General features: G+C 49.6%; 1 protein-coding gene across 16 annotated transcripts in view; it reads left to right on the top strand.

The window, feature by feature from the left end:
- The window catches only part of LOC109885852 (LIM domain only protein 7), a 50,323-nt gene extending 31,057 nt beyond the window's left edge, over window positions 1–19,266 (top strand). For 7 of the 16 annotated variants that reach the window (XM_031815748.1, XM_031815738.1, XM_031815751.1 and 4 more), the window contains 13 exons: window positions 1,100–1,261; window positions 5,336–5,397; window positions 5,527–5,590; window positions 8,855–8,880; window positions 8,991–9,098; window positions 9,367–9,728; window positions 10,059–10,103; window positions 10,318–10,433; window positions 11,873–12,056; window positions 12,471–12,734; window positions 15,882–15,990; window positions 17,617–17,719; window positions 18,349–19,266. In XM_031815748.1, coding sequence (XP_031671608.1) covers window positions 1,100–1,261; window positions 5,336–5,397; window positions 5,527–5,590; window positions 8,855–8,880; window positions 8,991–9,098; window positions 9,367–9,728; window positions 10,059–10,103; window positions 10,318–10,433; window positions 11,873–12,056; window positions 12,471–12,734; window positions 15,882–15,990; window positions 17,617–17,719; window positions 18,349–18,371 — 1,628 coding nt within the window. In that variant the 3' untranslated portion in view covers window positions 18,372–19,266. Of the gene's footprint in view, window positions 1–1,099; window positions 1,262–5,335; window positions 5,398–5,526; window positions 5,591–8,854; window positions 8,881–8,990; window positions 9,099–9,366; window positions 9,729–10,058; window positions 10,104–10,317; window positions 10,434–11,872; window positions 12,057–12,470; window positions 12,735–15,881; window positions 15,991–17,576; window positions 17,720–18,348 lie in introns of all 16 variants that reach the window. The other 9 variants (XM_031815746.1, XM_031815752.1, XM_031815740.1 and 6 more) reach the window with 8 other exon arrangements.
- The last annotated feature ends 1,016 nt before the right edge of the window (window positions 19,267–20,282 follow it).

Genomic DNA, 20,282 nt, shown 5'->3' with positions numbered 1-20,282 from the left:
CTACTGTCCTGTAGCTCCTCTCTCTCTACTACTGTCCTGTAGCTCCTCTCTCTCTACTACTGTCCTGTAGCTCCTCTCTCTCTACTACTGTCCTGTAGCTCCTCTCTCTCTACTACTGTCCTGTAGCTCCTCTCTCTCTACTACTGTCCTGTAGCTCCTCTCTCTCTACTACTGTCCTGTAGCTCCTCTCTCTCTACTACTGTCCTGTAGCTCCTCTCTCTCTACTACTGTCCTGTAGCTCCTCTCTCTCTACTACTGTCCTGTAGCTCCTCTCTCTCTACTACTGTCCTGTAGCTGCTCTCTCTCTACTACTGTCCTGTAGCTGCTCTCTCTCTACTACTGTCCTGTAGCTGCTCTCTCTCTACTACTGTCCTGTAGCTGCTCTCTCTCTACTACTGTCCTGTAGCTGCTCTCTCTCTACTACTGTCCTGTAGCTGCTCTCTCTCTACTACTGTCCTGTAGCTGCTCTCTCTCTACTACTGTCCTGTAGCTGCTCTCTCTCTACTACTGTCCTGTAGCTGCTCTCTCTCTACTACTGTCCTGTAGCTGCTCTCTCTCTACTACTGTCCTGTAGCTGCTCTCTCTCTACTACTGTCCTGTAGCTGCTCTCTCTCTACTACTGTCCTGTAGCTGCTCTCTCTCTACTACTGTCCTGTAGCTGCTCTCTCTCTACTACTGTCCTGTAGCTGCTCTCTCTCTCTACTACTGTCCTGTAGCTGCTCTCTCTCTACTACTGTCCTGTAGCTGCTCTCTCTCTACTACTGTCCTGTAGCTGCTCTCTCTCTACTACTGTCCTGTAGCTGCTCTCTCTCTACTACTGTCCTGTAGCTGCTCTCTCTCTACTACTGTCCTGTAGCTGCTCTCTCTCTACTACTGTCCTGTAGCTGCTCTCTCTCTACTACTGTCCTGTAGCTGCTCTCTCTCTACTACTGTCCTGTAGCTGCTCTCTCTCTACTACTGTCCTGTAGCTGCTCTCTCTCTACTACTGTCCTGTAGCTGCTCTCTCTCTACTACTGTCCTGTAGCTGCTCTCTCTCTCTCGCTCTACTGCTGTCCTGTAGCTTGCCTCAACATAGTGAAAGCCTCTCCTCTCCCTCCAGGTAGTCCTGCAGAGTTGTGCCAGCTCCGTGCAGGTGATGAGATAGTGTCTGTTGGTGGGCACAGGGTGGCAGAGATGAGCCACAACCAGTGGAAGGGCATGATGACCTCTGCCCTGCAGAAAGGCAGTCTCACCATGGATGTACAGCGCTATGGTAACAACGGTGTGCGAAAGAGACTCCCCCCTGACCTGCTGGGAGCTCTGTTTGTCCCTCACCACTCCCCCCCCCCCCCCCCCCTGACCTGCTGGGAGCTCTGTTTGTCCCTCACTGGGTGCATAGCTCATTGTCTAGCGGTACATGACTGGGGGCACATCTCACCGTGTAGTGGTACATGACTGGGGGCACATCTCACAGTCTAGTGGTACATGACTGGGGGCATATCACACTGTGTAGTGGTACATGACTGGGGGCACATCTCACAGTCTAGAGGTACATGACTGGGGGCACATCTCACAGTCTAGAGGTACATGACTGGGGGCACATCTCACAGTCTAGCGGTACATGACTGGGGGCATATCACACTGTGTAGTGGTACATGACTGGGGGCACATCTCACAGTCTAGCGGTACATGACTGGGGGCACATCTCACTGTCTAGCGGTACATGACTGGGGGCACATCTCACAGTCTAGCGGTACATGACTGGGGGCACATCTCACTGTCTAGCGGTACATGACTGGGGGCACATCTCACTGTCTAGCGGTACATGACTGGGGGCACATCTCACTGTCTAGCGGTACATGACTGGGGGCACATCTCACAGTCTACTGGGTAGATGACTGGGTAGATGACTGGGTGCATATCTCACAGGGTATATGGCTGGGTGCATATCTCACCGTCTACTGCGTACATGAATAGGTACATATAAATGGGTAGATGACTGGGTGCATATCTCACTATCTACTGGTACATGAACGGGTACATATATCACTGTCTATTGGTACATGTCTGGGTGCATATATCACTGCCTAGCGGTACATGACTGGGGGCACATCTCACTGTCTAGCTGTACATGACTGGGGGCACATCTCACTGTCTAGCGGTACATGACTGGGGGCACATCTCACTGTCTAGCGGTACATGACTGGGGGCACATCTCACTGTCTAGCGGTACATGACTGGGGGCACATCTCACTGTCTAGCGGTACATGACTGGGGGCACATCTCACTGTCTAGCGGTACATGACTGGGGGCACATCTCACTGTCTAGCGGTACATGACTGGGGGCACATCTCACTGCCTACTGGGTAGACGACTGGGTAGATAACTGGGTGCATATATCACAGGGTATATGACTAGGTGCATACCTCACCGCCCACTGGTACATGAATGGGTACATATAAATGAGTAGATAACAGGGTGCATATCTCAATGGGTAGATAACTGGGTGCATATCACACTATCTAGTGGTACATGGATGGGTACATATATCACTGTCTAGCGGTACATGACTGTGTGCATATATCACTGTCTAGTGGCATATGACTGGGTGCATAGCTCACTGTCTAGTGGTGCATATCTCACTGTCTAGTGTTACATGACTGGGGGCATATCACACTGTAGTGGTACATGACTGGGGGCACATCTCACTGTCCACTGGTACATGACTGGCTATATGACTGGGTGCATATCTCACTGTCTAGCGGTACATGACGGGGTGCATATCTCACTGTCTAGTGGTACATGACTGGGGGCATATATCAAATCAAATCAAATCAAATTTATTTATATAGCCCTTCGTACATCAGCTGATATCTCAAAGTGCTGTACAGAAACCCAGCCTAAAACCCCAAACAGCAAGCAATGCAGGTGTAGAAGCGCGGTGGCTAGGAAAAACTCCCTAGAAAGGCCAATACCTAGGAAGGAACCTAGAGGAACCTAGAGAGGAACCAGGCTATGTGGGGTGGCCAGTCCTCTTCTGCCTGTGCCGGGTGGAGATTATAACAGAACATGGCCAAGATGTTCAAATGTTCATAAATGACCAGCATGGTCGAATAATAATAAGGCAGAACAGTTGAAACTAGAGCAGCAGCACAGTCAGGTGGACTGGGGACAGCAAGGAGTCATCATGTCAGGTAGTCCTGGGGCATGGTCCTAGGGCTCAGGTCCTCCGAGAGAGAGAAAGAAAGAGAGAAGGAGAGAATTAGAGAACGCACACTTAGATTCACACAGGACACCGAATAGGACAGGAGAAGTACTCCAGATATAACAAACTGACCCTAGCCCCCCGACACATAAACTACTGCAGCATAAATACTGGAGGCTGAGACAGGAGGGGTCAGGAGACACTGACACTGACACTGATATCACTGTCTAGTGGTACATTACTGGATGAACACCTCGCTGTCTACTGGTACATGACTGGGTAGATGAATGGGTGCATATCTCACCATCCACTGGTACATGGCTGGGTACATATCTCACTATATAGCGGTACATGACTGCGTGCATATATAACGGTATAGTGGCACATGACTGGGTGCATAGCTCACTGTCTAGTGGTGCATATATCACTGTCTAGTGGTGCATGACTGGGGGCATATCACACTGTCTAGTGGTGCATGACTGGGGGCATATCACACTGTCTAGTGGTGCATGACTGGGGGCATATCACACTGTCTAGTGGTGCATGACTGGGGGCATATCACACTGTCTAGTGGTGCATGACTGGGGGCATATCACACTGTCTAGTGGTGCATGACTGGGGGCACATCTCACTGTCTAGTGGTACATGACTGGGGGCACATCTCACTGTCTAGTGGTACATGACTGGGGGCACATCTCACTGTCTAGTGGTACATGACTGGGGGCACATCTCACTGTCTAGTGGTAGATGACTGGGTGAATAGCTCACTGTCTACTGGTACATGACTGGGTAGATGACTGGGGGCATGTCTCACTGTCTAGTGGTACATGACTGGGTGCATATATCACTGTCTGGTGGTAGATGACTGGGTGCATGTCTCACTGTCTGGTGGTAGATGACTGGGTGCATGTCTCACTGTCTGGTGGTAGATGACTGGGTGCATGTCTCACTGTCTGGTGGTAGATGACTGGGTGCATGTCTCACTGTCTGGTGGTAGATGACTGGGTGCATGTCTCACTGTCTGGTGGTAGATGACTGGGTGCATGTCTCACTGTCTGGTGGTAGATGACTGGGTGCATGTCTCACTGTCTGGTGGTAGATGACTGGGTGCATGTCTCACTGTCTGGTGGTAGATGACTGGGTGCATGTCTCACTGTCTGGTGGTAGATGACTGGGTGCATGTCTCACTGTCTGGTGGTAGATGACTGGGTGCATGTCTCACTGTCTGGTGGTAGATGACTGGGTGCATGTCTCACTGTCTGGTGGTAGATGACTGGGTGCATGTCTCACTGTCTGGTGGTAGATGACTGGGTGCATGTCTCACTGTCTGGTGGTAGATGACTGGGTGCATGTCTCACTGTCTGGTGGTAGATGACTGGGTGCATGTCTCACTGTCTGGTGGTAGATGACTGGGTGCATGTCTCACTGTCTGGTGGTAGATGACTGGGTGCATGTCTCACTGTCTGGTGGTAGATGACTGGGTGCATGTCTCACTGTCTGGTGGTAGATGACTGGGTGCATGTCTCACTGTCTGGTGGTAGATGACTGGGTGCATGTCTCACTGTCTGGTGGTAGATGACTGGGTGCATGTCTCACTGTCTGGTGGTAGATGACTGGGTGCATGTCTCACTGTCTGGTGGTAGATGACTGGGTGCATGTCTCACTGTCTGGTGGTAGATGACTGGGTGCATGTCTCACTGTCTGGTGGTAGATGACTGGGTGCATGTCTCACTGTCTGGTGGTAGATGACTGGGTGCATGTCTCACTGTCTGGTCCTCCCTGCTCCACACTACATTTAGTTTTTAATGTTTGTTCACAGTAAAAGTATTGACTCTCTATTGATCAGCTATTAGGCTACTGATTGCTAATCGAACTCCTGGTCTACTGATCGAGGATCAATAATTAGCATACTGATTTTGTGAATCAATATTTGTAAACCCTTTGTGGGACCGGGGCCTGTGTTGTGACGGACTGGGTCAGAGGCCCTGTGGGACCGGGGCCCTGTGTTGTGACGGACTGGGTCAGAGGCCCTGTGGGACCGGGGCCCTGTGTTGTGACGGACTGGGTCAGAGGCCCTGTGGGACCGGGCCTGTGTTGTGACGGACCGGGCCTCGATCATCCATCTGACCAGTGGTGTTCTGACACTTACAGGTCCAACTGATACCAGCGGAGATGCAACGATGGTGAAACTGGCCCAGATCAACGGACAAGAGGTCAATGTGTGACACTTTTTTTTCATACAATCAGTGTTGACATCTAACGCATTTACTGACATGATTTGAGTGATGAAGGAAACCGGTTACAAAGGTATGTAAATCTCTCTTTGTCTTTTCCCTTCTTAGGGGGTGACCTCTAAGAGCAGGAAGGGAGGTTTTCAGGACGATCCTCTGACTGGCCGAAGTAAAGGTAATGAATGAATGGACTGGGACTTGACAGTGCCTTCAGGAAGTATTCACACCCCTTGACTTGGTCCACATTTTGTTAGTCTGAATTTAAAATGGATAAAATAGAGGGTTTATGTCACTGGCCTACACACTACCCCATAATGTTATGTCCCTGGCCTACACACTACCCCCCCATAATGTGTTATGTCCCTGGCCTACACACTACCCCGCCATAATGTGTTATGTCCCTGGCCTACACACTACCCCCCCATAATGTGTTATGTCCCTGGCCTACACACTACCCCATAATGTCGGGTGTAATTATGTTTAGAGGTTTTTTGTTGTTGGAATTCATAAAATAAATGAATTGCTGAAGTGACTTTGGTCAATAACTATTCAATCCTTTTGTTATGGCCTAAATACTATGTGCGATTATAGTGTTTTTTAACATTAATTTTTTTTATAATCACCACCTCTCTCTGTACCTCGCTCATACAATTCTAAGGTCCCTCGGTTAAACAGTACATTTCAAACACAGATTCAGTGTATCAATACACCCAGTCACTACAAAGATACAGGTGTCCTTCCTAACTCAGTGTATCAATAACCCCGTCACTACAAAGATACAGGAGTCCTTCCTAACTCAGTGTATCAATACACCCAGTCACTACAAAGATACAGGCGTCCTTCCTAACTCAGTGTATCAATACACCCAGTCACTACAAAGATACAGGCGTCCTTCCTAACTCAGTGTATCAATACACCCAGTCACTACAAAGATACAGGCGTCCTTCCTAACTCAGTGTATCAATACACCCAGTCACTACAAAGATACAGGCGTCCTTCCTAACTCAGTGTATCAATACACCCAGTCACTACAAAGATACAGGCGTCCTTCCTAACTCAGTGTATCAATACACCCAGTCACTACAAAGATACAGGCGTCCTTCCTAACTCAGTGTAGCAATACACCCAGTCACTACAAAGATACAGGCGTCCTTCCTAACTCAGTGTATCAATACACCCAGTCACTACAAAGATACAGGCGTCCTTCCTAACTCAGTGTATCAATACACCCAGTCACTACAAAGATACAGGCGTCCTTCCTAACTCAGTGTATCAATACACCCAGTCACTACAAAGATACAGGCGTCCTTCCTAACTCAGTGTATCAATACACCCAGTCACTACAAAGATACAGGCGTCCTTCCTAACTCAGTGTATCAATACACCCAGCATAGAGGGGGCTGCATCATGTTATGGGTATGCTTGTCATCAGCAAGGGCTTTTTAATTTTTTAAATAAAAAGAAACAATGGCGCTAAGCACAGGCAAAATCTGAGAGGGAAAGCTGATCGTCTGCTTCCACCAGACCCTGGGAGAGGAACAATTTTCCACATGACAAAAACCTAAGGCCAAATGTAGACTGGAGTTGCTTACCAAGACGGAATGTTCCGGACTAGCTTAAAGTTTTGACTTAAATCAGCTGGAAAATATATGGCAAGACTTAAATGATTGTCTAGCAATGAATTTAAATAATGTACATATATATTGTGAAATCCAAGTGTGTAAATCTCTTAGACTCACAGCTGTAATCGCTGCCAAAGGTGACTCTCTAACATGAATTGACTCAGGGGTGTGAATACTTACGGAAATTAGATTACTGCATTACAAACATTTCTAAAAACCCTGTCATTATGGGGTTGTGTGTGTGTGTGTGTGGTGTGGGTGGTGTGATCTATTTAGTCAATTTTGAATTCAGGCTGCAACAAAATGTGGAATAAGTCCAGGAGTATGAAGACATTGAAGACTATGTATCTTGGAAATGACTGAAGATTTTTATTTTTTTGCAGTTTCCTGGTAGTTCCCGGATGTTACTCTACGGAAACTCAGTTACTCTCTCACTTCCTCTTCTCTTTCACACTTCCTGTTTCCCCTCTGTGTAGAACATGATCTGATTGTGTTGAAAACCCAGAAAAGGAGAGCAGAGTTCTTTAATCAGGAAGGTAACAGTCACTGTCTGTCGCCAGGCTTTGTTGTTGGCTGGGGCTTTTGTTGGTTTATATTCAATTAGTCATTAAGACATTTATGCATGTGCTTTGTCGATTAAATCAACTCGGGCGATTTGCTTGTTTGTCCTCGAATCTGCTGCTCATATATATCTAACTATAAACGCAATGATTTTAGTTCATATAAGGAAATCAAATTCATTAGGCCCTAATTGATGGATTTCACATGACTGGGAATACAAAGATAGTTTTGTTGGTCACATAGACCTTATCTATAGCTGGAGACGGGACCTGTTCCTGGTTACCCAGTCTGTTCCTGGTTACCCAGTCTGTTCCTGGTTACCCAGTCTGTTCCTGGTTACCCAGTCTGTTCCTGGTTACCCAGTCTGTTCCTGGTTACCCAGTCTGTTCCTGGTTACCCAGTCTGTTCCTGGTTACCCAGTCTGTTCCTGGTTACCCAGTCTGTTCCTGGTTACCCAGTCTGTTCCTGGTTACCCAGTCTGTTCCTGGTTACCCAGTCTGTTCCTGGTTACCCAGTCTGTTCCTGTAGCTGGCAGTGTCATAATGCAGTTTTTTCCCCTCAGCCTCACCAGGCGTCAGCTCTATGGTCTACCTGTGTGGTGAGTGTGTGTGTTCAGCCTCACCAGGAGTCAGCTCTATGGTCTACCTGTGTGGTGTGTGTGTGTTCAGCCTCACCAGGAGTCAGCTCTATGGTCTACCTGTGTGTGTGTGTGTGTGTGTGTGTGTGTGTTCAGCCGCACCAGGAGTCAGCTCTATGGTCTACCTGTGTGTGTAGTGCTCTGAAGTTGAAGCAACAACATTCCAGTATCTGGACCATCACTCCCAAGCAGCTCTGTGATTCGTTGATTACTACCTAGTCAGTGTGTGTGAATGTCAGCTGATTGGAGCTTTGGTTTGAGATCATTCAGAAGGCTCTATTGGGTCCTTGGTTTGCAGTGCTCTCTGATTCACCCAGAAGGCTCTTGGGTCCTTGGTTTGCAGTGCTCTCTGATTCACCCAGAAGGCTCTATTGGGCCCTTAGTTTGCAGTGCTCTGATTCACCCAGAAGGCTCTTGGGTCCTTGGTTTGCAGTGCTCTGATTCACCCAGAAGGCTCTATTGGGCCCTTGGTTTGCAGTGCTCTATGATTAAATCATAAATAGAATGATGATAAATGTGGTGATATTACAAGTGAGCCCGATTTGGGGAAACATTTATTCTCACATTGGCTGACTGTTAACACACACTCTCTCCCCCTCCCTCTCTCTCTCTCTGTTAGGAGGATCGGCGTCGGCGATATCTGATGTAAGTCATAGGAACAAGATGGGGGAACACTGGCGATTAAGGGTGTGTGTTGTGACTGAGTATTGGGGGGGGTGTGTGTGTGAAGGGTAATATTCTGGGATGTCCTCCAGCTCCAGGTGCCGTCCCTCAGCACCTCCCCCTCCAGTTGGTCCTGGGACCCTGAGGAAGAGAGGAGGAGGCAGGAGAAGTGGCAGGAGGAGCAGGAGCGCCTGCTACAGGTCAGGAAGACATACATCCCACTTAGCCTGGGACCACACTGAGTAAAGCCCACTTAGCCTGGGACCACACTGAGTAAAGCCCACTTAGCCAGGGACCACACTGAGCAAATGCCACTGATCTTTGACTTCAGTGATTCAGTGTGGAGCTGCTTCCATTGAACCTGTTCGTGCCCCATGTCTGTTATGATAAATAACCAATTCTGGGCTAAACGTACCCGTAGTCTCAGAGGAAGCTGATTGGACAGTTGTCTTGTGTGATGTTGTACAGGAGAAGTACCGTCAGGACCAAGAGAGACTGGATGCTGAGTGGCAACAGGCCCAGGACGAGGCAGGGGTGGAGGGATACAGGCAGGCTGAGGTGACCCCTGATCCTCTACCGTCCAGATGCATCGTGGGATATGTAGTCCCTTGTGTCAAATCATCCACACCGAACATGGAAAGCTCAGGAGAGATGACCAATGGGATCACTGGCCTTGCCAGTCCTCAGCCAGCCTTGAGCCAGCCCATGCCCCCTGTTGCCCATGTGGCATCCAATCAAAAGGAAGTTGTTTTTGACGGGAGAAGGGAGGAGCCTCATCCTCAAGAAGGGAGGGACCTGGAAGAGGAGACTGTGGCAGAAGGAGATAATTGGTGAGGAAGACCACACCTTGGTTATTGTTTAGTTCTGGTGATGTTTAAAGGCGTCTCTGCCCGTTGGCACTTACGGCCCTGTTCAAGAGAATCAAATCATTGATGCATTGTGGGTCAATTGTGACTGACTTATCTACAAATAATGACTAGTTTATGATTTCAAGGTTATTTGTGGACCAGTCAGTCACAACCTTGCTGGCTGCTGTCTAGAAATTGACTCTGCTGTGATTGTCCTCTCGCTCTGTCCTCTCGCTCTGTCCTCTCGCTCTGTCCTCTCGCCCTGTCCTCTCGCTCTGTCCTGGCTACCTCCTCTGCTGCCTCTGCCTCCAGGTCTGGGGACTCCTATGGTTTCACCCAACTATCTATAGCTGACAGGTCAGTCAGTACTAGAGACTCCTATGATTTCACCAAGCTAGGGCGCTTGGGAGTGCACCTTTGTGATGACAAACTGTAAATGAATCGTGTGTGATTTGTATGACTAGTTGTGCTCAGTGTGAGTATTGCAGGGTGTTGTCTTGTGTAACCTGACATACTTGTGTGTGAGTACTGCAGGGTGTTGTATAACCTGACTTGTATGTTTGTTGATCAGGATGAAATCCAAGTCCTCCCCATCGTTGGAGGGTTTCCACAGACAGGAGGTGAAAGGTCAGACTCTGCTGTTGACTGTCCCTCTGGTTAATGAGTGGGGTCCCCAGGGAGACAGGGGTGGGTAATGACTCTAACCAGTCCTCTCATTTAGCTGAGGCCCAGGGAGACAGGGGTGGGTAATGACTCTAACCAGTCCTCACATTTACCCTAGGCCCAGGGAGACAGGGGTGGGTAATGACTCTAACCAGTCCTCACATTTAGCTGAGGCCCAGGGAGACAGGGGTGGGTAATGACTCTAACCAGGCCTCATTTACCCTAGGCCCAGGGAGACAGGGGTGGGTAATGACTCTAACCAGTCCTCACATTTACCCTAGGCCCAGGGAGACAGGGGTGGGTAATGACTCTAACCAGTCCTCACATTTAGCTGAGGCCCAGGGAGACAGGGGTGGGTAATGACTCTAACCAGGCCTCATTTACCCTAGGCCCAGGGAGACAGGGGTGGGGTGGGTAATGACTCTAACCATTCCTCTCATTTACCCTAGTCCCAGGGAGACAGGGGTAGGTAATGACTCTAACCAGTCCTCTCATTTAGCTGAGGCCCAGGGAGACAGGGGTGGGTAATGACTCTAACCAGGCCTCATTTACCCTAGGCCCAGGGAGACAGGGGTGGGTAATGACTCTAACCAGTCCTCTCATTTAGCTGAGGCCCAGGGAGACAGGGGTGGGTAATGACTCTAACCAGTCCTCACATTTACCCTAGGCCCAGGGAGACAGGGGTGGGTAATGACTCTAACCAGTCCTCTCATTTAGCTGAGGCCCAGGGAGACAGGGGTGGGTAATGACTCTAACCAGTCCTCTCATTTAGCTGAGGCCCAGGGAGACAGGGGTGGGTAATGACTCTAACCAGTCCTCACATTTACCCTAGGCCCAGGGAGACAGGGGTGGGTAATGACTCTAACCAGTCCTCACATTTAGCTGAGGCCCAGGGAGACAGGGGTGGGTAATGACTCTAACCAGGCCTCATTTACCCTAGGCCCAGGGAGACAGGGGTGGGGTGGGTAATGACTCTAACCATTCCTCTCATTTACCCTAGTCCCAGGGAGACAGGGGTAGGTAATGACTCTAACCAGTCCTCTCATTTAGCTGAGGCCCAGGGAGACAGGGGTGGGTAATGACTCTAACCAGTCCTCTCATTTAGCTGAGGCCCAGGGAGACAGGGGTGGGGTGGGTAATGGCTAACCATTCCTCTCATTTACCCTAGTCCCAGGGAGACAGGGGTAGGTAATGACTCTAACCAGTCCTCTCATTTAGCCGAGGCCCAGGGAGACTGGGTGGGTAAATGACTCTAACCAGTCCTCTCATTTAGCTGAGGCCCAGGGTAATGACTCCTCACCTTTCTGTAATGTGATAGAGGGGTTTGTTTTCACCTATTGGTCGTTGGAATAATATTGTTCACTCATTGGACATTGCTCAAATGACTGTCCTTTTTATTGGTCTTTCTGTACGAACTATGATTGGTTATACCGTCGTGACTCTGCTCTCTGGTTGGTTATTAGGCGCTACCAGGGAGGTCGCTAGGAGGAAGCCTCCTCAGAGCATGTCGTTAGTAGAGGCTGAGAGGCAACAGATCCTGGACGAGATGAGGAAGAGGACCGCTCTGCTGACCGACAACAGCTGGATACGACAACGCTCCACCTCTGACAACAAACAACCAACTAACCGGCGAGGGCCAATGAGGAGGTAGGAGGGGGGGTTGTCAACCAACTAACCGGAGAGGGCCTATGAGGAGGTAGGAGGGGGGGGTTGTCAACCAACTAACCGGCGAAGGCCTATGAGGTAGGAGGGGGGGGGTTGTCAACCAACTAACCGGCGAAGGCCTATGAGGAGGTAGGAGGGGGGGTTGTCAACCAACTAACTGGCGAGGGCCTATGAGGAGGTAGGAGGGGGGGTTGTCAACCAACTAACTGGCGAGGGCCTATGAGGAGGTAGGAGGGGGGGTTGTCAACCAACTAACCGGCGAGGGCCAATGAGGAGGTAGGAGGGGGGGGTTGGCAACCCAGTAACCGGTGAGGGCCAAGGAGGGGGGGTGCCATTTGGACCGTACCTCTCTCTACGTGACCTGTTATTTGACACCTCCATCGGTCCTCTCGGCAGGTACGACTCTCTGGACAACCTTCTCTCTTCCACCACACTGCTCTCTAACCCCCAACGCCCCCACTCCTCCCTGGGTTTCGCCGCCCCGTACCGCCCCCCCTCCTCCCGGCACAGCATGAGTGTGGCCCTGGGGGGTTACTCCAACGGGACTCAGAAGCACAGCCCTACCTGGCCCCGCCCCTTCAGCACATCTTCCCCCCCGCCCAACACCGGAGAGGAACCCGCCACCGGCGAATCACGACCCGTCTCACAGCAGCACCACCGGTAATGGACCAATCAGGACTTGTGTTGTATGTTTAAAATGTACAGTGCATTTTGAAAGCGTTCAGAGCCCTTGACTTTGTTACATTACAGCCTTGTTCAAAAATGGATTAAATCGTTTTTTCCCCCCTCATCAATCTACACACAATACCCCATAATGACATCACAATACCCCATAATGACATCACAATACCCCACAATGACATCACAATACCCCACAATGACATCACAATACCCCACAATGACATCACAATACCCCATAATGACATCACAATACCCCACAATGACATCACAATACCCCATAATGACAAACATTTTTTTCACGTTTATTAAAGATTACACATTCACTTAAGTATTCAGACCATTTAATCAGTACTTTGTTGAAGGCATCTGTGGCAGCGATTACAGCCTCGAGTCTTCTTGGGTATGACGAGAGAGCTGTCCCGAAGCCACTGCTGTGTTGTCTTGGCTGTGTGAACTTTCACTCCAATCAAATTTTATTTGTCACATACACATGGTTAGCAGATGTTAATGCGAGTGTAGGGAAATGCTTGTGCTTCTAGTTCCGACAATGCAGTAATAACCAACGAGTAATCTAACCTAACAATTCCTGAGCACTTCGCTCCGTTCATCTTCCCCTCGATCCTGACTAGTCTCCCAGTCCCTGCCGCTGACAAAACATCCCCTCTGCATGATGCTGCCACCACCATGCTTCACCGTAGGGATGGTGCCAGGTTTCCTACAGACGTGATGCTGCCACCACCATGCTTCATTGTAGGGATGGTGCCAGGTTTCCTCCAGACATGATGCTGCCACCACCATGCTTCATTGTAGGGATGGTGCCAGGTTTCCTCCAGACATGATGCTGCCACCGCCATGCTTCATTGTAGGGATGGTGCCAGGTTTCCTCCAGACATGATGCTGCCACCACCATGCTTCACCGTAGGGATGGTGCCAGGTTTCCTCCAGACATGATGCTGCCACCACCATGCTTCAGCGTAGGGATGGTGCCAGGTTTCCTACAGACGTGATGCTGCCACCACCATGCTTCATTGTACGGATGGTGCCAGGTTGCCTCCAGACATGATGCTGCCCACCACCATGCTTCATTGTAGGGATGGTGCCAGGTTTCCTCCAGACATGATGCTGCCACCACCATGCTTCATTGTAGGGATGGTGCCAGGTTTCCTCCAGATGTGACGCTTGGCATTCAGGCCAAAGAGTTCAATCTAGGTTTCATCAGACCAGAGAATCTTGTTTCTCATTGGTCAGAGTCCTTTAGGTGCCTTTTGGCAAACTCCAAGCGGGCTGTCATGTGCCTTTCACTGAGGAGTGGCTTCCGTCTGGCCACTCTACCACAGGCCTGATTGGTGGAGTGCTGCAGAGATGGGAGAACCTTCCAGAAGGACAACCATTTCCACAGAGGAACTCTAGAGCTCTGTCAGAGTGACTATCTGGTTCTTGGTTACCTCCCTGACCAAGGCCCTTCTCCCCCGATTGCTCAATTTGGCCGGGCGGCCAGCTCTAGGATGAGTCTTGGTGGTTCCAAACTTCTTCCATTTAAGAATGATGGAGGCCACTGTGTTCTTGGGGACATTCAATGCTGCAACATTTGTGGGTATCCTTCCCCAGATCTGTGCCTCGACACAATCCTGTCTCGGAGCTCTACGGACAATTCCTTTGACCGCATGGCTTGCTTTTTGCGCTGACCTTATAGACAGGTGTCTTTCCAAATCATGTCCAATCTATTTAATTTACCACAGGTGAACTTCCAATCAACTTGTAGACAGATCTTTAGGATGATCAATAGAAACAGGATGCACCTGAGATCAATTTCAAGTCTCATAGCAAATTGTCTGAATACTTCTGTAAATAAGGTGTTTCTGTGTTTGTAAAGTGTCTAAAAACTAGTGTTCACTTTGTCACTATGGGGTCTTGCGATGTCACTATGGGGTCTTGCGATGTCACTATGGGGTCTTGCGATGTCACTATGGGGTCTTGTGATGAGATTGAGGAAGAAATCATGTTGGCAGGCTGTAATGTAACAAAATGTGGATGAAGTCGAGGGGGTGTGAACACTTTCCAAATCCACCATCTTTGAGTTTGAGTGCTGTAGTCTCCTCATACAGTCTGATCCCAGAGTGGAGAATGAGAGCATTAGTAACGAGGATGAATGCATCATTAACAGTCTCAGGAACAGAACGGGCTTCATGCATATACAATAAGTCATCATCATACATTCGACACAAGGGACTTTGTGAAAATAAAAACCCAATTTCAGTTTTATCTTCCTGGTGAACTTGAAACTCATCGTCCAGCCGTATACCAAGGCATTTGTAGGAGGACACCTTTTCAATGGATGTTCCCCCAGACCTTGTGGATCAGTCTGGTCCCTCTGATCCCCTTCCCTCTCATCTTACCCCCAGACCTTGTGGATCAGCCTGGTCCCTCTGATCCCCTTCTCTCTCATCTTACCCCCAGACCTTGTGGATCAGTCTGGTCCCTCTGATCCCCTTCTCTCTCATTTTACCCCCAGACCTTGTGGATCAGTCTGGTCCCTCTGATCCCCTTCTCTCTCAATTTACCCCCAGACCTTGTGGATCAGTCTGGTCCCTCTGATCCCCTTCTCTCTCTCATCTTACCCCCAGACCTTGTGGATCAGTCTGATCCCCTTCTCTCTCATCTTACCCCCAGACCTTGTGGATCAGTCTGGTCCCCTTCTCTCTCATCTTACCCCCAGACCTTGTGGATCAGTCTGGTCCCTCTGATCCCCTTCTCTCTCTCTCATCTTACCCCCAGACCTTGTGGATCAGTCTGGTCCCTCTGAGCCCCTTCTCTCTCTCTCTCATCTTACCCCCAGACCTTGTGGATCAGTCTGGTCCCTCTGATCCCCTTCTCTCTCTCTCATCTTACCCCCAGACCTTGTGGATCAGTCTGGTCCCTCTGATCCCCTTCTCTCATCTTACCCCCAGACCTTGTGGATCAGTCTGGTCCCTCTGATCCCCTTCTCTCATCTTACCCCCAGACCTTGTGGATCAGTCTGGTCCCTCTGATCCCCTTCTCTCATCTTACCCCCAGACCTTGTGGATCAGTCTGGTCCCTCTGAGCCCCCTCTCATCCTGTTTGTTCCTGTTACCTCTCTCCCTCCAGAGTGCTGACTTCTCGTCAGGTGTGTTCAGTGTGTGTGTGTCCTATGGGCAGAGGGGCTGCCATGGTCATTGAGACCCTGAACCTCTGCTTCCACCTGGCCTGTTTTCAGGTGAGAGTCTGGTCTGGACCTCCCTTCACCTGGTTGGAGGAGAGGTCCTCTACAAAACCTGTCAGCACACTCAATCACCCTTCACAGCATGAGCTAATGGGCACTGTAGCTGACTGACTGGCTTCACCTGGGCACTGTAGCAGACTGACTGACTGGCTTCACCTGGGCACTGTAGCTGACTGACTGACTGGCTTCACCTGGGCACTGTAGCTGACTGGCTTCACCTGGGCACTGTAGCTGACTGACTGACTGGCTTCACCTGGGCACTGTAGCTGACTGGCTTCACCTGGGCACTGTAGCTGACTGACTGGCTTCACCTGGGCACTGTAGCTGACTGACTGGCTTCACCTGGGCACTGTAGCTGACTGACTGGCTTCACCTGGGCACTGTAGCTGACTGACTGGCTTCACCTGGGCACTGTAGCTGACTGACTGGCTTCACCTGGGCACTGTAGCTGACTGGCTGGCTTCACCTGGGCACTATAGCTGACTGGCTGGCTTCACCTGGGCACTGTAGCTGACTGACTGGCTTCACCTGGGCACTGTAGCTAGCTGACTGGCTTCACCTGGGCACTGTAGCTAGCTGACTGGAGGGTTCTTGACGTCTGACAGGAATCCATGAGGTGTCACCTTTCTTTGTGGTTTTCCATGGATTCTCCCTGCCTCACCCTCTTAACTCTGGTAAAGCTAACGCTCTCTCTCTGTGGTGGTAGGGCTGGTAATGCTAACTCTCTCACCATGGTGGTAGGGCTGGTAATGCTAACTCTCTCTCACCATGGTGGTAGGGCTGTTAATGCTAACTCTCTCTCACCACACGGTGGTAGGGCTGGTAATGCTAACTCTCTCTCCTCACACGGTGGTAGGGCTGGTAATGCTAACTCTCTCTCCTCACACGGTGGTAGGGCTGGTAATGCTAACTCTCTCTCCTCACACGGTGGTAGGGCTGGTAATGCTAACTCTCTCTCCTCACACGGTGGTAGGGCTGGTAATGCTAACTCTCTCTCCTCACACGGTGGTAGGGCTGGTAATGCTAACTCTCTCTCCTCACACGGTGGTAGGGCTGGTAATGCTAACTCTCTCTCCTCACACGGTGGTAGGGCTGGTAATGCTAACTCTCTCTCCTCACACGGTGGTAGGGCTGGTAATGCTAACTCTCTCTCCTCACACGGTGGTAGGGCTGGTAATGCTAACTCTCTCTCCTCACACGGTGGTAGGGCTGGTAATGCTAACTCTCTCTCCTCACACGGTGGTAGGGCTGGTAATGCTAACTCTCTCTCCTCACACGGTGGTAGGGCTGGTAATGCTAACTCTCTCTCCTCACACGGTGGTAGGGCTGGTAATGCTAACTCTCTCTCCTCACACGGTGGTAGGGCTGGTAATGCTAACTCTCTCTCCTCACACGGTGGTAGGGCTGGTAATGCTAACTCTCTCTCCTCACACGGTGGTAGGGCTGGTAATGCTAACTCTCTCTCCTCACACGGTGGTAGGGCTGGTAATGCTAACTCTCTCTCCTCACACGGTGGTAGGGCTGGTAATCAGTGTTTAAGTTGATTCTCCTGATTCAGTCCATCTTCTCCTCTCCCTCAGTTGATTCTCCTGATTCAGTCCATCTTCTCCTCTCCCTCAGTGTGTGGACTGCAGGTGCCGACTTGGAGGGTCAGAGGTCAGAGCCCAGATCAGAATCAGCAACGGGAAGCCTTACTGTGACCCCTGCTACATCCGACTCAAGTGTAAGTCATTTCTACAGAACATAAAGGAGTCCGATAAGAATCTCCCTCCTCCCAATGTATCCAAGTCATTTTACTCTGCTGGCCCGTTCTACTGGTCCACCTGCTCTGTACTTCACTGCACCTCATTTTACTCTGCTGGCCCGTTCTACTGGTCCACCTGCTCTGTTGGTCCCTGCACCTCATTTTACTCTGCTGGCCCGTTCTACTGGTCCACCTGCTCTGTTGGTCCCTGCACCTCATTTTACTCTGCTGGCCCGTTCTACTGGTCCACCTGCTCTGTACTTCACTGCACCTCATTTTACTCTGCTGGCCCGTTCTACTGGTCCACCTGCTCTGTTGGTCCCTGCACCTCATTTTACTCTGCTGGCCCGTCTACTGGTCCACCTACTCTGTTGGTCCCTGCACCTCATTTTACTCTGCTGGCCCGTTCTACTGGTCCACCTGCTCGGTCGCTGCACCTTTTTAATGAGAACATACCTGACATGAATATGATGTATGTCTATTTAGAGAAGACGGGCCTGCCGTTTTGGAAGTCCTGTCCAAGTACTCTGTAATTAGATGTGTCATTACTACATCAGATGTTTTTATTAGATCAGACATAATCACATGTTCTCTTATCACCCTTTCAGCACACCTTGCCACTTCCCTGTGACCAGAATGCATTGCAGCAGATTGAGGAAGAGACGACAACAACCTCAAACACGACGGTGGAGATCTTGACTATGACCTCGTGTTGACCATGTATTTAGAGCTGGTTGACCTTTCTTTTAGGGAACAATGTACCGATTTATACTATTGGCTGTGACTCAAATGGCTTCCTATTCCCTACATAGTGCACTACTACCCATAGGGCTCTGGTCAAAAGTAGTGCACTATGTAGGGAATAGGTGGCCTTTTGGGACATGTCTCAAAGATTCAGTGTTGGTCTTCCTAGTTAATTAACTACTGTACTTCTCCACATACCCTATGTCTCTGACTTAGATGCAGTTTTGGGGTTCCTAGTTAATTAACCACTGTACATCTCCACATACCCTATGTCTCTGACTAAGATGCAGTTTTGGTGTTCCTAGTTAATTAACTACTGTACATGTCCGTAGCTTTTAATATGCAATCGATGGCTATCCACCACAATAGCTGGACACGTGTAGTTAAATAGGGAGTTTTAAATCACAGTTGGACTTGGGATTTGTTTTTTCTTGTTTCTAATAAATGAATCTAATAAATGTGAGTGTTGTATTGGAGATACTTCTCTCTTTGTTTTTTTTCTTTGTCGACAAATTTCTACCTTAAAAAATAGTTCGGTTTGTTGAAATATGTTAAGATTTATTTTTGTATTTTCATTTTTTGAGATGTCTAAAATATTAGTAGCTCAAACAAGTGCTAGAAAAAGGGACTTCTCACATGTTGATGGAAACTCTGTGGTTGGTGGACTCTGGAAGCAGGGAGGCTTGTTGTATGACTCACTGATGTATAAAGGGGCCTCGTTTAAAAGGAATTTACCCTCAACTGTTTAATGTTTGTAAATAAAAAGGACCAGGTGTTGAGCATTTAATCTGTGTATTCTAAATACGGACAGTGACTATCGGGGCGGCAGTGTGTAGAGGAGGCAGGTAGCCTAGTGGTTAGAGTGTAGAGGAGGCAGGTAGCCTAGTGGTTAGAGTGTAGAGGCAGGTAGCCTAGTGGTTAGAGTGTAGAGGAGGCAGGTAGCCTAGTGGTTAGAGTGTAGAGGAGGCAGGTAGCCTAGTGGTTAGAGTGTAGAGGAGGCAGGTAGCCTAGTGGTTAGAGTGTAGAGGAGGCAGGTAGTCTAGTGGTTAGAGTGTAGAGGAGGCAGGTAGCCTAGTGGTTAGAGGGTAGAGGGGGCAGGTAGCCTAGAGGGTAGAGGGGGCAGGTAGCCTAGAGGGTAGAGGGGGCAGGTAGCCTAGAGGGTAGAGGGGGCAGGTAGCCTAGAGGGTAGAGGGGGCAGGTAGCCTAGAGGGTAGAGGGGGCAGGTAGCCTAGAGGGTAGAGGGGGCAGGTAGCCTAGAGGGTAGAGGGGGCAGGTAGCCTAGAGGGGGCAGGTAGCCTAGAGGGGGCAGGTAGCCTAGAGGGGGCAGGTAGCCTAGAGGGGGCAGGTAGCCTAGAGGGGGCAGGTAGCCTAGAGGGGGCAGGTAGCCTAGAGGGGGCAGGTAGCCTAAACCAAAAGTTTGCAAGATCAGTCCTTCTGCCCCTGAACAAGGCAATTAACCCACTGTTCCTCAGTAGGCTGTCATTGAAAATAAGGATTTGTTCTTCACTGACTTGCTGAGTTAAATAAAGGTAGAATTGGATAGGGATGTCTCTTTAGGTTGTCATGGCTGCGTTTCACCACTAGATGGCAGTTTATGATTAATTTGATTCTACCTTTTATTTAACTAGTCAGTTAAGAACACATTCTTATTTTCAATGACAACCCACTGTTCCTCAGTACAGAGTTCTAGCCGCTAACAGGCACAGAGTCTTATTTTAGCCTTTATATAACCAGGCAAGTCAGTTAAGAACCCATTCTTATTTTCAATGACAGCCTACCGAGGAACAGTGGGTTAACC

Source organism: Oncorhynchus kisutch, unplaced genomic scaffold (assembly GCF_002021735.2).
Source record: "Oncorhynchus kisutch isolate 150728-3 unplaced genomic scaffold, Okis_V2 scaffold601, whole genome shotgun sequence".
Lineage (NCBI taxonomy): Eukaryota > Metazoa > Chordata > Actinopteri > Salmoniformes > Salmonidae > Oncorhynchus > Oncorhynchus kisutch.
Note: the sequence above shows the minus strand (reverse complement) of the source record. Positions and strands in the feature narration are given on the sequence as shown.